This window comes from Cornus florida, unplaced genomic scaffold, assembly GCF_030987335.1.
Source record: "Cornus florida cultivar Cherokee Brave unplaced genomic scaffold, ASM3098733v1 CherokeeBrave_3.0.0_Hap2_Chr02, whole genome shotgun sequence".
NCBI lineage: Eukaryota > Viridiplantae > Streptophyta > Magnoliopsida > Cornales > Cornaceae > Cornus > Cornus florida.
The window spans coordinates 39,028-55,300 of NW_026775572.1; the positions used below are offsets into that span (position 1 = coordinate 39,028).

The following is a 16,273-nucleotide window of genomic DNA, read 5'->3' on the forward strand; positions in this document are numbered from 1 at the left end:
TTGGATTATAATTGCTGAATTCTTATATTAAATTCTGTCAATTATCTGGAATTATGTATTGGATTATAATTGCTGAATTCTTATATTAAATTCTATCAATTATCTGGATTTGTGTGTTGGACTATAATTGCTGAATTAGTACACTAAATTCTGTCAATTATATGGATATTGTGGATCGTATGCATCGGTATGGGACGGTGACATATTGGGATGGTTTAGCTCAAAATGCTAAAACCTACCCTATTGGAATAAGGGAATGGATTGTAAAAATTGAATCTTACTTATATTTAGGTCAAATCAACTGAGTAAGTTGAGTGACCACCTAGATCAACTGTTGGTTGTAGTTAAGTCATATCAACTGAATAAGTTGAGTGACTAACTGGTTTATGAATCGTATGTCAGATCAATAAACATTGAGTGACATACTATAGTTTTGGACGGACTTTAGATATATGATTATGCTACCACGATGTGAGCTTGAGTCTCATAGTCGATGGTTAGGGCGCGTATATGCAGTGGATGTGTAACTGGCTATGATAGGTTGAGGTGTACCCTGTTAGGTCTAAGTACTCATGCCCACATTTGGGTGCGTTTTTGCATGTTGCTTTCTATTCAGGTTGAGGCCCCCTTCGTAGTCTAGTGAATGTCCCTTAGTGTGGATATATATGTATTTATGGGCTAGATAGATAATGTGAGATATCTAAGATGTATTTGCGTATCAGGTCATTGTATGGATTGCAGTTAGATTAGAACTTATTCGTGGGCCTGACCCACTCTATATTTTTTCAGGTATCGGACGGTTCCAGTCTTAGGCTTAATCGTGCTGAGCAGAGACTATCATTCACTTTACCGACAATGTAGGGTTTCATTCCATATTTTAGATTTGGTTTTTAATTCCAATTATTATTTTATGTTCAGTTGGTATTTGATTCACTAGATGGATTCCCGAGTTGTACTCTTGGAGGTTTTGGAGAGTTGAATTTTATAAAACTTTAACTTTGCAGGATTTTATATTTAGTATTTCTTTCAGCTTTATTCTATTTCTTATTTCATTTTTATATTCTGTGTTCGTTTTAAAATATTAATTGCTTGATATTTCCCTCGGGTTCGGGCTTAGGCCTGATCAACCCGTGTCTCGAATTCGAGGGGTATCACACAGTACATGTCTTGAGTCAAGTCATGGATAAACCACACTTACCACACCTTGATGCGGCTCATAGAGTTTTGAGATATCTCAAACAAACACCATGCCAAGGAATTTTTCTATCAGCCACAAGTCCAATCCAATTAAGAGCCTTTAGTGATGCAGATTGGGCACATTGCAGGGACACTAGAAGATCAATTACTGGCTATTGCATATTGCTTGGTCAATCACCTGTCTCTTGGAAAACCAAAAAGCAAACAACGGTGGCTCGATCAACCTCCTTCACCTTATGTACACCAGTTCAAAATCGAACTGTCCAATTGCCAAATGGTAGCCATGGCATAGTCACCTGTTCAACTCTTCATATTGCTTCGAATCCAGTCTTCCATGAACGAACAAAACACATTGACATTGATTGTCACTTGGTTCGTGAGAAACTTCAAGAAGGCATGATATAAACAGCTCATGTTCGGACACTTAATCAGCCAGCAAATTTGTTTACTAAAGCACTGAGTTCATAACACTTTGAGGCTTTACTTGGCAAGTTGGGTGTCATTAACATACACTCCAACTTGAGGGGGAGTGTTAAAGGAAACAAAACTCAAATAACTTAATTTCAACAAACTCTATAATTATAGGATCGTATATAGTCAACTCTAGTGATTTTATTTTCCATATTTGTAATATGTAGATTAGGCAATTAGCTTAATTGTAGGCATTACTACATGAATCTTGTAAAATTCATTAAGAAATATCAAATATACAATTCACGTATTTCGTTTCTTCACAAGAAGGATAGAAAAATGAATGGAAGAGAAAGAAAGAAAGGATGGATGAGACATCCGTAAGAAAAATTGTCTTTCCCAAATTTTGTTTTGTTAGAAAGTAAAAAAAAATAATTCTTATATTTTTTTTTACCAATATACTCTCATTTTTTAATTTCTCTTTTCCACCCCTTCCCCACAAACACAAAAAAGTATCCATCCATCTTCAATTGAAATAGCAATAAATAACAATTTAGAGTCTTGTTTTTTTAACCTACGGTTTTACTAATTTAACCTCATCTATCTACGGAATTCCTTACTTTCCTTTTGTTCGAAACCAAACCCTAGAAATCCTATACTTTTCATCTAGCCGGCATTTTTCCAATCCCTCTACAATGGCGAGGAAGAGAAAAGCAGCACTGCCAAAAGTTGAAGTAGCAGAAAAGAAGTCAAAAGTAGTAGAAGAAGAACATGACACATCTGAAGAAGAAGTAGAATCAGAAGAGGAGGTGGAAGAAGAGGAGGAGGTGGAAGAAGAAAGCGAGGGTTCGAAAAGAGAGACACTTAGGAAACTTCTTGAACCCTTCGGCAAAGACCAGATCATTGAATTCCTCAAAGAAGCCGCGGTCAAGAACCGATCGATCGCTACACGAATCAACCAATCGGCCGAATCCGACCCTGTTCACCGAAAGATATTCGTCCACGGCCTCGGCTGGGACGCCACCACTGACCAAGTCCTTTCTATCTTCAAACAGTACGGAGAGATTGAAGAATGCAAAGTTGTCACAGACCAGGTCACCGGTCGAGCCAAGGGCTATGGATTCGTCCTTTTCAAGACTCGAGATGGCGCCCAAAAGGCCCTCAAACAGCGCCAAAAGAAGATCGGCAACCGAATGACCTCGTGTCAGCTCGCTTCCGCTGGACCCGTCCCGAGCCACCCTGTTCCGGACTCCACAGGACGGAAAATTTATGTGGCCAACGTAGGTCCCCATGTCAACCCCGATAAGCTTCGTTCATTCTTTGCTAGGTTTGGGGAGATCGAGGAAGGTCCCTTAGGGCATGACCCGGTTACTGGGAGACTCAAAGGATTCGCAATTTTCGTCTACAAGTCTGCAGAAGGCGGTAAGAAGGCACTGGAAGAGACTACAAAGGTCTTTGAAGGTTGTCAATTACAGTGTCGGCGTGCTGTGGAAGGCCTCCGGGTCAATAAGAATCAAACAACAGGTGTATCGGGTATCTCTAGTGGTGCCGCTGTACAGCAGACTGATGTTAATATTGTGAATTATGGTGTTGGTGTGAACCCGGGAATGTTTGGTCATAGTGTGAATCCGGCTGCTGTTCTGGTCGGTCAGACTCCTGGGATTGGTTTGGCAAATCCGGTGCTGGCATCAGCTTTGAATCCGACTGCGCTGGCCCCCTCACTTGCTACTGGGTTTTCTCCCTCGATTGGGGCAGCCGCAACTTTGGGATTCAGTGGAAATTATAACATCAATAGCATAAGCCCAAGTGTGATAGGTAGTTATGGCTCACAAGCGGCTTTGCAGGGTCTGGGTGCCTACCAGAGTGCTCAAATGGGACATTCTTCTGCTGGGTTAACGGTGGCTGCTGCTTCAAGGCCTCCATCCGGTTTTGGGCCCACAGGAACTACCTTACACCCCTACTTTGGCCGCTAGGTAACTGACTGAATATTTTATGTTATAAGTTCTTTCTTGCCATAAATTATAGTTATTTCCTTAAAGCTCTGTATTGGCTTGACTCTAAAATATTTGAAAACTGCCAGTTTCAATCCTCCCAAATAACTCAGTTCTCCATGAACTATGTGTATCAAAGGATTAGTTCAATCCAAAACTTGAGATGGTTGAAGAATCCTTTAGAAGAAAGGAGATAGAAGTAGTTTCTTATCATGTTTTTGATCTCACAGAGTGAAACATAAAAATAATTATAAAAAAATGGAACAAAAATTTCACACCTTGAAATGGAGCATAAAGGGACAAACAACTTTACTGGGAAGGTGTTTAGAGAATCCCCCAATGTTGAAGCGTCCTTCTAGTGCAGCCTTATTAGATGCTGTTCATGAACAAAACTCTCAACCTTACTAGCAATGAGTCCTAAAGCCTCAGAAGGATTCTTTACAGGAGAAATGGTTCACGTTATCACATATAAAATTAAATTAAGGTCCTTGGCAAAGTAAAAATGATATAAGAGGAGTCTTGAGGATTTCTATTGTAATTTGATTTTGACCTTCAATAATCAATAATATTACCAAAGAATTAATTGTTGTTTATTTTTTATTTTTTATTTTTTATTTTTCTCTGGTTAGGGATAGTTGTTTGGTAACGTCTTCTTTTGTTGAAAGTCGGTAGCATGAAGATGAACATTGTCTTGCCTATCATCTTGAATTATATTCCTAGAATATTGTAATGTATCTGTGTATGATATAAAGCATTTGAGCAAGAAGCAACCATATGGATTTAAGATAATCAAGAAACAACCACAAAACTGAAATAGACACAAACTCTTTAAGCAAGTCAAATTGGAAAGCATGGGACTTAGTCTAGCAAGCACACTCCGCTATGAAAAAGAAGAAGAAGATTATAACATTCTTGTTAGTTGCAAAATCTCCTCGAGTCATTGGTTAATTTACCTTTTAAGTATATACCGTTTTTGTCAGTCTAGACTACTCCTTGGAATCTACAATCCAAGTCAATGCATCAGCTCCTCCAAATAGTCTCTTAAAATTTGTTGGTAGGTAAGTTACTCACATGAACACCCACTATTGCCCCGAAGTAGGCTTAAACAACCTCCCATGTCGGAGGAGGAGGAGATACCACTTGAGCTAAAGGTTTGGCAGCAACTCACATTAGATTCTGTTGACTCAATTTCAAGTGTTTTGACTTCTTCTTTAGGAGAAATTTTGAGATCAATCATGTGATCGACCTTTTGTTCAAGAACTTCCATTCTCTTAACTCTTCTCTCATATTGAATTTGAGTGACCAATATACTGGGCTTCTCGTTTGAAAGCATCCTTTCAATTCAACAGTCTTAAGTTTTTCAAGTTGTATCTTTTTCTTCTTCTACCTTTATTATTATTATTTTTTTTTTCGGTAATTAACTTGCATCATATTTTCCTTTAATTTCACATATTCCACACTCACTAATCGTAGGGTAGATAGCTAAAAAAGTCTATTTTGGAGACCAATGGAGGATTTGAAGAATGTGCTTTTGCTATACATAGTTTTGGTTTACCATCACTCAATGCGGCATTCATGGCTTTGACCTTCTCTTTGGGCTTCTTTTTAATTCTAGTACTCACTAGCAATGTGATCTACAAGCATGGATACCTTTGCGTAGTGGCGGAGCCACATACATTCCAGTGGAGGCAATTTCCCCCATAGTTGTTAAAGGGGCACCTAGGCTCCAAAAATTCCCTAGGTGGCGTGACCAGCGTCAAGGCTCAGCTAGACTGCTAGAGTGACTCAACCTACTACAGGCCAAGCCACTTCAGTTAGGCTCACATAAAGCCCTCAGGCTTGCACTTTTTAGTAGGTTCCAGGCAAATAAAAGCACGCCTTTTTTATTTTAATCATTTATTCATGTTGTTTTCTTTTTTATATGATGACCATTAAACTAAAAAGTTCCATATCATATCATGATTGTATTTAATCATAATGGATCATATTGCTCAACCTTATGACTTCTTTGACAAAATTCATTAATATATAGTTAACATATTTGCATTTATTGCATTTAGTGTTTGATTCCGAATATTTATGATAATATATGTTTAAAGTTTATATGATTATAGTTTTTTTTATTGTTTTACCATTGTAATCAGATTTAATTTGGTTAATGCATATGAATTTGAAGGGATTTATGCGAATTAATCTACCTGATCCACTTAATTGATATACCAAAATTCCATTTTTAGAGAGTTTTTTATTAGTTGTGCTGCATATCTTTAATTGTTCTGATTGTATACTGATTTAACTGAATTCATATGCAAATTGAAAATACATGTGTGTTGATTTAGCTAGATATGTTGAAAAATTCTTATATTTTAATATTGACTAGGTTTTGTAGCATAATTTAACTATATTTATATTTAATACAAATTCTTATCACACATGGACCTTACACATTGGGCGTGGGCCTTATATTGTGCCTTGCGTTTAAGCTCCAGAAGACCTTTGGTGCCTTAGTGAGCCTTTAATAACTATGGTTGACCCTGCTGATTTTAATACTCTACATATATTATTTTGTAATTGTGAACTTGCCTCCACTTTAAATTGTTTAAAAAACGTTTAGCTTGGTTCCCAACATTTTCTTTTGTGAAATTTTTTCTTTAATTTTCAACTTCTCTATGTTCCCTCACACCATGTTCTCCTCTTCTAATTCGTTCGTCAATTTCTCTCTTTTACTCTCCCAATCTCATTGCAAAGCAAAAGCACAAAGTGGAAGAATTATAAAGTCTTTCATCAGTATATTTCTCAAGCCTAAATCGGTGTGCAATAAATTCTAATCCCTTTTGTAGCTAATATTGTTCTTTTTGCAAAATATGATTTTTAATTTTGAAAAAGAAAAAGGAGCAAGATTTTGTTAACATCAATAGATTGTTTGAGAAAAACATTTAATAGCATTTATAATGTTTATCATACAACACTTTCAAGAGATCAAAGTTCGTTGAGGACAATTAAAATTTATTGATTGGAATTCTTATAAATTAATATTTAAACCTTATTTTTTATTATTTTGGTTCAGCAATTTTTTATCTTATTATCGTTCATAATTGCGAGAAAGACTTCCTTGCACTGGTGATACTACAACCATCAACCAATTATATCTCGTCACATAAGTAAAAGTGCTTTATTTTAATGGGTCCTATCACAATGTGTCAATATTTAATAAGTTGGTAATTTCATGTCATTAATACAACAGGAGCAATAAAGTATTTCTCTATGATTGCCGCACTAAAGTGAATTTTTGGCTCCGCCATTGCTTCTACGTAGTCGTGTTTGTGTCGGAATCATGTTGAACACCAACACATCTTAAACAAGTTATAATTTTGAACACATGGCAGACACTTTTCGGGACATATTTTAACATTTTTTAAAATTTTTTTTATTTATTTTATAAGTGAAAAAAAAGGTACCTTCATAAGGGGAACGCATCCCGAGAGCTATACAAGGGCCGAAGCCAAAGAGAGGGTCCTAAGGACCCAAGTAACCCAAAAAATAGACGATTTCATCAAGAGATGTACAATTTCTCCCCATAACCCAACTAAAAAGAGATTTAATAATAGAAAATTCTAATGCCCTGATGGAGGATTCCTCTCCATCAAAAGATCTTCTATTCCGCTCTTTCCAAATCACCACAAAACGTAAAGGGGGGTCGCCCTCTAAAAATCACCACCGTGGTCCCCCACACTGTAATCTCCAAATATCAATCAAATCCCTTGAAGACAAACGCATAACCCAATGAATATTGAACAAATTAAAAATAAAACTTTAACAGTCATGAGCCATGGGGCAATGCAAAAGATAGTGATCCATAGACTCTCCATCATTCTCCCTTGAGGATAAGGCACCCAAATCAATCATCCATCTCCTATCTATATAAAAGGTCCAGTAGGCCAGAGACATCGTCCAACTCCCAATCCTGAAAAGCTCGCCAAAAGCGCACGTCCCATGTAAGCCTACCGCTGCTATCAAGCTGATAATAGCCTGCTACCAAAACATGTCTATCAACAACAATCCTGAAAAGTCTTGGGAACAAACAAGACAACGGGCAATCACCGCACCAAACATCTTCCCAAAATCGGATGTCTCTTCCCTCCCGCACTTTGAATCTAATGTGTTTAGAGAATTCATCCCAGCCCTTCTGAATAGATTTCCACACCCTCACGCCAAAAGCAAACCTGACCGATCTCGAGAACCATCCCCTTCTCTCCTCCCCAAAATGGCACGAAACCCTCCACAAATGATGTCTTTAGCTACTGAATCACCACAACCATTTACCAAGGATCGCCCTGTTGAAAGAGACCAACCTCCTAAACCCAAGACCACCCAAACGAAAAGGCCTGCAAACATGCTCCCTCCGGACAAGATGGTACTTAAACTCCTCCCCCCGCCGCCCCAAAGGAAGTTTTGTTGAAGACTCTCGAGTCTTCTAGCAATAGGGGAAGGAATTTGAAAGAGCGAAAGAAAATAAGTTGGAAGACTCGACAACGTACTCTTCACCAAAGTAACCTTCCCACTCTTTGAAAGATACTGCTTCTTCCACCCAGCCAATCTTCTCTTAAATCGCTCAATCACAGGATCCCAACTTCCCACCCTCCTTGACGAAGCACCCAAAGGCAGACCCATATTAGATATAGGGAAGGAACTCATCCTACACCCTCCTGAACCTACACCACAAGGACAAGCACACTCTTTTCCACGTTGACTTTCAAACTTAAGCCTGTCTGGAAGCAAACTAGAACACACCTCAAATATCTCAGTTGGGACACCTCCGCTTCACAGAAAACCAGAGTATCATCCGCGAACAACAAATGAGAGATCTCCATCTGCTGAATACCCATCCTGAAACCCCTGATAAAACCCAAATCCACTGCCTTCTCATCAACCTACTAAGTGTCTGCATCACAATAATAATTAGAAAAGGAGAAAGGAGATCCCCATGCCTCAAACCACGAGGACTACCAAAAATATCGGAGGGAGACCCATCCACCAACACATAAAATCTGATAGAGGAAATGCAAGCCTTGATCCATCTCTTCCATCTCTCTCCAAATCTCATCCTTCTAACAGAGGAAATGAAAGATGCATCCAACGAATTTTTGAACCTCCCATTTGAATGGAACTCATGAGAGGTGCCCATCACCTCAAGTCTCACTACACCCCAACTTTCCAATAAAAACCTTATTGTGAATCCGTCCGGGCCTGGATATTTGTCACCATTGCAGCTCTTCAGCACCTCCTTTTAAAGATTTGACGTGAATGTGTGCATGTCCTGTGTCCTGTGTCCTGTGTCCTGTGTATGACCTACTTTCTCTGACATCATATATCAGGTTGATATTTGTTCAGATTGTACTTCCTGTTTTTCCAAGACAGTTTGATTGACCTTGTTTTTTGTCCTTTATTTATATTTTTGTTGTTCTTTATACTATTGGATTTTTTAAACTTACTAGTGAAGCTATTTCCTCGTCACTAAAAGAGGCTCTCATCATGGGATGAATTAAATGCTACTTTGGAAGTTTTCGGGACTATTTCCTTATTCATCTTAGGTTGTAGAAAACTACTTTGGAAGTTTTCGGGACTATTTCCTTGTTCATCTTAGGTTGTAGAAAATTAAGTTTTTAAGTCTGAAGGCAGCCTACCAATTTTCATTTTTAAAAGAGTCTTCTTTACTTTGATAGCTAGCATTTAGACCTTTATTATTATAACTACTCAATTTATAAATTTCCTTTGTTAATTGATCCTTTTTTTCGGATTCCACTCTTCTTTGGTTAATCTCTCACTACCACAGAGGGATGTCCCCACCACGGTTGTCAGAATTAAATTTCTTTTGTTCATTGATCCTTATGTTCTGATTTTACTCTTCAACTTGGTTCATCTCCTACTACCACAGAGGGATGTCCCCACCACGGTTGTCAGAATTAAATTTCCTTCGTTCATTGATCCTTATGTTCTGATTTTGCTCTTCAACTTGGTTCATCTTATACTACCACAGAGGGATGTCCTCGGCACAAATTCTCCAACACTAAAGACATGTTCGTCAATTGATTCCAAAAAGGCTCTTATCTTACCTTTCGAATCAGGATAGTTATTGTCATAAAAAAGCAGGGAACAACTAGCAAATCAACCTTTATCATTCCAAAAAGGCTCTCATCTTAATTTTAATTGAATAGTCACTTGATTTTTTCAAAAATTAAGTACTGAATTGAGTTATCAAATAACACAAGAAATAGTATAATCTTTGCCAACTCATAATTGACCTAGAGGAGGGTGAATAGACTTCCTTTCAAATCTTATTTGATTATTTTTTTATTTTCTTATCTTGACGAATTATTCATTCTCAATTTGAAACGACAAATTAACATGCACAAAATCAAAATAAAGACATAAGAATTTTACAAGTGGAAAATTCAAAGTGAAAACCCCGGGATCCAGTATGATAAGCACTCCACTACTAAAATCAAAGAATTTATGGTAATGCCATTTTTAGATTCTCCTAGAATTACCGGCGTAATGGTTTAACAACAAATTTTGCACTGGATTACTAACACAACGAGATAAGATAGGAGCAAATATCATTCTTGTTACGCAAATGTCATGTAGATCTCCAAGAATTATGTGATACACATGCTACTTCTTTCTTAAAAGCTCCAAAAGTAAACCTATGTGTTAAGATGTATGCAAAACTTTCTAAAGTGTTCTGAGTTTATGAACAAAAGATGCAAACAAATTGTTACAAGTGTTGGCTTGATTAGGACAGATAACATCTAGCATTGATGGCAAGTATGGTAGTGTTGCTGCAAAAGTTTCACCCAATATCAGTGGTGGTTTTTGTATCTTTGAGTTTGACTCGATCTTTATGGTGATGAAGCCTTGAGCCCTATCACATGATTTGACTGTGAAACAGAGTTGATGCAACATTGGAGAAGATTTGACTGGCTTCATAAATTTGGAAAATTTATGCTTGCTTGAACTCTCTCTGCAATTTAAGATTTGGTATGCTTGGATTTTGTCTAGGATTTGAATGTGAAAAAAAACATAATATTTGTTAACAGCATCGTCTTTGGCTGGTGGACAGTGCTATTGTATAAGCATTTTAACGAAGTCTATGTACTTTGAACACAAAACAGTACTTACAGGTGGCATCTCTTTTAAGGCTTTTATTTCTAACATAATTCATATTTTATTCTTTTGTTTTTCAGATGCCACACACACACACACGCACAAAATAAAAAAATTTAATAAATAAATTCTCAGGCAAATCTACTTTCTGTTTTTGCCTTTATCCTATTCATTCTCTCTTCAGCTTAAGTTTCACCTCTAGTGTTAGTTAACATCATCAATGATTATAGTACTTTTGTGATGGCTAGGAAATTTGCAAACTGCATTATTGGCCTTTTGACTTGGTAATGTTTACTCTGAAATGTAGAGGTACCAAGGAATTTGTGGTTCTTCACACTTGAAGGGGATTGCTGAATCACTTGTCATTCAAGAGCCGGAGATGCGATTCTTAAGTTTAACGTCTAGGGTGGTGGTTAATGTCATCTTGGATTAGAGTTATTTTGTGATGGCTAGGTAGTTTGGTGGCTGCATTATTGGCTTTTTTGACTTGTTTATGTTACCAAGGCTGTTGTGGCTCTTCACACTTGAAGGGGATTGCTGAATCTCTACTGGGTGGTCATTGAAAAGCAGGAGGCCTCATATTATTAGCCTAAACTATGAAATATCTCTCAGGGAACACCTTTGTTATTTTGTTTCTTGTTTAAACTTCTGTTGCTTTGAGTATTCTCTCTCTCACCCCCCACCCACCCACCCCATATTATTAGTTGGTCACAGATCCCGAGGCAGCTGACCAAACAAGGCTCCTGCCTGTTCGATTACACGAATTCACACTCTCCTTAGCCCATTCAAACTTAGGGCCCTTAAAAACTTGGTGATTAAATTTGAAATTGAATATGGCCCTTTACAACTCAGGCCCTTGAAAACTTGGTGATTAAATTTGAAATTGAATATGGCCCTTTACAACTCAGGGCCCTTGAAAACTTGGTGATTAAATTCAAAAATGAATGTGGCCCTCTACTACTTTATGTGTATCTTAGTGTGTATTTCAGTAGTTAACTCTTAAGTTAAATGCGGTCTTTTACTAATTTTATGTGTTAATATGTATGTATGTCAGTAATTACTTTGAAATTGAATGCAGTCTTTTATTATTGGGGTAGATAATATATTTTTTTACGAAAGTGGAATAAATATAAGTTAGTTATGTATTACTTATATAATTGATTTGATATCGTAATGTCTCAGATTTTTTGACATTTTTTATTTAAATTTTCCTTGTCTCGTTTAGCATGCCACGTGGGTCGTTCGGGGCATTTTCTTGAACTCAGGAGTTTTAGATATGTATTTTGAGTATTTTTAGCATGTTAGAATTTACGGGATTGATTTTAGAGTTAGTCGGAGTCGGGACGACTTTTGTGCTCGGGAATTTCTCCCGATTTTTTCCATTTTTGTTTAAATGTTGTATTTGACATGATTTATATATATGTGCGTATATATATAATGTAGATATTTTTGGGACAAGTTAGGAAGAAGAAAGTCATTTAGAGGGCAATGGAGTAACTTTAGCACCAAAGGATTTGAGTAACTTTAGCACCAAAGGACCACCAAGTGACACTTGGCACCATGAGGGCCACATATGCAATTTGAAGACTTTGCCAAACCCTTCTCCTTCTTCCATTTTCAGCCATCACCTCTCTCTCTACAATTTCTTATTCTCTGTCTATATCTTTGTATACACACATGTATGCATCTTGCCTCAAGCTTCAAGCTCACTTTTGAGGCATTTAGAGTTGCTCAATCTCGCCTCGGTAAAGTCGGTTAGTAGATTTTTGGTGTGAGTTGGGTCGGTTTGGGACCAAGGTTGGGACGGTCATGCATTGCATTGCATTGCATTTTCATGCAATCGGATGAGAAATTGTGTAAATTATATTGTTTGAATTGAATTGTGATTTGTTTTTCATAAAATCCCCATTGTATGCTCCCGGACTCTATTAAAACCCTTTTATATATTCTTTGACTCAAGGGAGTCTAAAGTTGGTGCCTTTGGCATCTCCTACTGAGCCTTAATGCTCACATTTTCTTCTAATATTTTCAGGTCATGGCAAATAAATCATGGACGACGTACCACTGCAAGTGTAGGCGTGGAGGAAGAATTCGTCTTTAGTAACTTTTGTAACAATGCTTAGTTGATGGCTAGTATTTTTTATAAAGATGACCTTAAGAATCTCAAGCATGTATCTCTATTCTTTTGGGACTACTTTTGACGTATTTTGAAAAGAAACAATGTTTAATGATGTATCCCGATATTGTAATTCAGTGTTTGATGTTGACGACGGCTTATTTATCCCTGCTTGTGAGCTGGGACAAGTTACTGAGGTCAAAATGCTCGAAGACGCGAATTGGAAAGAAAAAGGGCAAAAACCCCATTTTCTGGGTTCCTCCAAGCGCTCGGACCATTGGGCTGGAAATTCCAGTGAGAAATTTCCAATACTGAGTGTTCGGAGGCCAGGGTCGAGCGCTCGGACCATGCCCAAGCCCTGCGCTGGGGTGCTCATGGCACCCTGTGAGCGCTCAGTGCTTGCGCTGGGGTGCCCAATGGCACCCTCTGAGCGCTTGAAGGACACTAGCTGAGCACTCGGAATTAGACTTTAGGGACTGTTTTTAGCGACGTTTTCCTTTGGTCTGGATCTTCAACGTAATGGTCCTATTTGACTTCCGCAATGTTTAGAATGACAGAACAACGTCTAATTGTGAACTTTATGGCTTAAATGACCATTTTAACCTTGTAAATCCTAGGAGGTCCGGCGAGAAACCGAAGTTGGAATCTTCACCCATTCATAAACCGATATGCTTAGAAACGGCTAGCAAGACTTCATTACGACTGTAGGTCACGTAATGACCTATTTGTCATTGGTGTTCTAAGGTTGGGTTAAGACCAATTAGCGATTTAGATCCCCCGGTTTTGGGTCGTTACCAATATAAAGGGGAAATGCTTGGGTTTTAGTTTGAAGTCATTTGAAGTTAATAAGAAATTCATAAAGGCAACATTCTACATTTCTTTCAAAAATTTAGAATGGGTTAAAAGTTCTAAAAGCGATACATTTGAAAACTTGAAAATCTTTTTGAAATTTACATTAACTTAGACATCATTCTAACTCTTTAGCTCATCTATCCCGTGAGGAGTGAACTAAGCATTTGACAAGAAGCATTTGTCAAGAAAATATATACCATGCTCTATGACTCTTGGTTGTCATGATAGTCGAAACTCGTACACCATGCTCTATGACTCTTGTAGGGTTCTCAAAACCCTTGTTTCGTCTACTAATAATATGTGGGTATTTCGAAACGTTTCAAATTCATGATTTTTGTATTGCTAACACTCATTTTTTTCATTTTTTTTTTTTAAAAAAAAAAAAAAAAATCCAAATAACAATCTTTAGTGGTTTTGCTGTCTAAACCAAAATTTTCTTAAAAATTATTCAAAAGATATTTTAAAAATTGTTTTAAAATATTTTTGTTTTCCATACCTAAAATACGTATATTCTATATCTAGGTTTCTAAAATCATTAAACTCCTTCCAAAACCCTAAAATTCATATATTTTAGGTTAAGGACATTAAAAATCAAAGATAAATAAAATTGCCATAGTTTCTTAAAAAGCATCTCAAACTTTATTTTACAATTCTAAACATACATGAAATTCTAAAATTTCATAATTTAGCATTAGGTTTCATAATAACCTAGAAATTAAATTTCTTTAGTCTAGGTTTAATACGTGTATGATGTGGCGCTCCCAGTGCGGATTCTGCCGCAACTTGGGAGTGATTGGCCGCATCATTCATATTTTGTTCGGGTGTAGTTCGAGGTGCGTCAGGGTTTAGAAGAACCCTGAGTTGTTGAGGATTGTTGTTGTCACCTTGAACCGTTGGGTATGGGGTGCGGTTCAGCTGTTTGTTCTCCTGTTCGGGTCGTTGATCCTGGGGGATTTGTCGATTGGCAGCTAAGGGAAGAGGCATGTTGGCCCGCTGAACGATGGCTTTGAGTTCTTCGTTTTCGTTTTCGTTTTCTTGCCGCAAGGCGTTGATCTGAGTGGCACTTGCCCCGCTGGGTTGTCTCAAAGTATTGATTTGTTGAGCGCTAGCCTCGCTTGCCTAGCGTATGGTATTGAATTGTTCCAGCATCTCCTTACGCATTTTTTTGTATGATTTCTAGTTGCTGCATTTAAGCGGCATCTGACCCCGTTGCCATTCCAAAACGATGTCGCGTGTATTAAAGGACTCGACAATGGTGGTGAGAGAGGCTTCTAATCCTTTTCCCAGCGCCAAAGTGTAGGTGTACAAAATTTCGGCCCGAATATGATGATTCAACCCGAAAGATTAAACACTCAAACACTCAATTAAGAACAAGCACAAACAGGATGGTAGAAGAATGGAAATGAGATCAATAAAGAACAAGGGCAAATAGCATAATGAACCAGATGCCTTTCTCCGGGCTTTGCCATTCGTATTTATTCTTAGGGACCATTACGGGACGTTACAAATATTGCTTTGAATGTTTATTATTGCACATCATTTATCCCAGGTGTTACTGCCAGCTACATTTGGCTGTTGTCTACGTTGGGCCTGATGAGGCGGCTCATGATCTTGGAAGTGCTCCTGGTGTTGGGCCTTTCCTTGCTGGCCTCTTTGGGGCGGTTTATTGTCCTAGGATTGTTTCAGGTATTGGACTTGTGGCGTTTCCTGAGTGGTGGAAAATTTCTCTCTTGAATCAAATAAGTATTAATTTTATACTTAAAAATCCACTATAGTCGTTTGACATTCTCAACGTAGTCCTGTCTTACAAGGTTTTGTTCTATTCGGTATGGTTTTTATTATTGATAACACACGTCATCAGCACTCAATGAACTGTGACAAGGCCGATGAGAGAGTGAAGCGTCGGCGGAACTTGGTGGTTGTGAGGATTCCAGTGGCGATGAGGAAGTGGATGCAAGCAGGCGGCGACGAGATTACCGGCTATTCAAGGATGAACAGACTGAGCTTACGGGATTATTAGATTAAAGCCTTATGATGCAATGAAGAAGGGTTATCAACCACCAAATAGCCTACGCTGATGGGTAATCGAATTGACACAAATTCGCGAAAGGGGAAACCATTCATATAAACTGATAATTGTTAATATCTAAATCCATTCATGATGAAAAAAAAAACTTTGACAATACTTCAGAATATGAAACAGAATGAATGAAATGTAAATTAAATAAAAATACATAATATAATAATCAAAAGCAGTAATTTACGGTTCCCATGATGACCATGAACGAGGAAACAATCGGCGAGCAATGATAAACCAACAATGCAAGGATATGTGAACCGCGTGCAAGGATGAATGACGGTGACGCCGGAAGACAAAAAAGATGAAGAATTACTATGTGAATGACGTGAAGCGAGCTTTAAGGGCACAAAGGGCAAGTCAATAGGAATTGACCGTCCGGTGAACCACACTATCCCTGAGAATTCCATTGTATAGAGCCTACTCTCTCTCTCTCTCATTGACATAATGTCCTTATTTGTACAA

At 37.8% G+C, this 16,273-nt stretch overlaps 1 protein-coding gene across 4 annotated transcripts; it reads left to right on the plus strand.

Moving 5' to 3' along the window:
- Positions 1 to 2,214: 2,214 nt before the first annotated feature.
- LOC132289774 (UBP1-associated protein 2A-like) lies at positions 2,215 to 12,998 on the plus strand. Of its 4 annotated transcripts, none has more exons than XR_009474873.1 (3): positions 2,215 to 3,581; positions 11,071 to 12,619; positions 12,796 to 12,998. XR_009474873.1 is itself a non-coding variant. In XM_059790003.1 (2 exons), the coding sequence occupies exon 1, from the start codon at positions 2,304 to 2,306 to the stop codon at positions 3,579 to 3,581; it is 1,278 nt and encodes a 425-aa protein (XP_059645986.1). In that variant the 5' UTR covers positions 2,217 to 2,303; the 3' UTR covers positions 12,796 to 12,998. The 4 variants fall into 4 exon arrangements, 1 of the variants encoding a protein (XP_059645986.1); XR_009474879.1 differs by having other exon boundaries at positions 11,071 to 12,517; XR_009474885.1 differs by having other exon boundaries at positions 11,071 to 12,508.
- Positions 12,999 to 16,273: the final 3,275 nt, after the last annotated feature.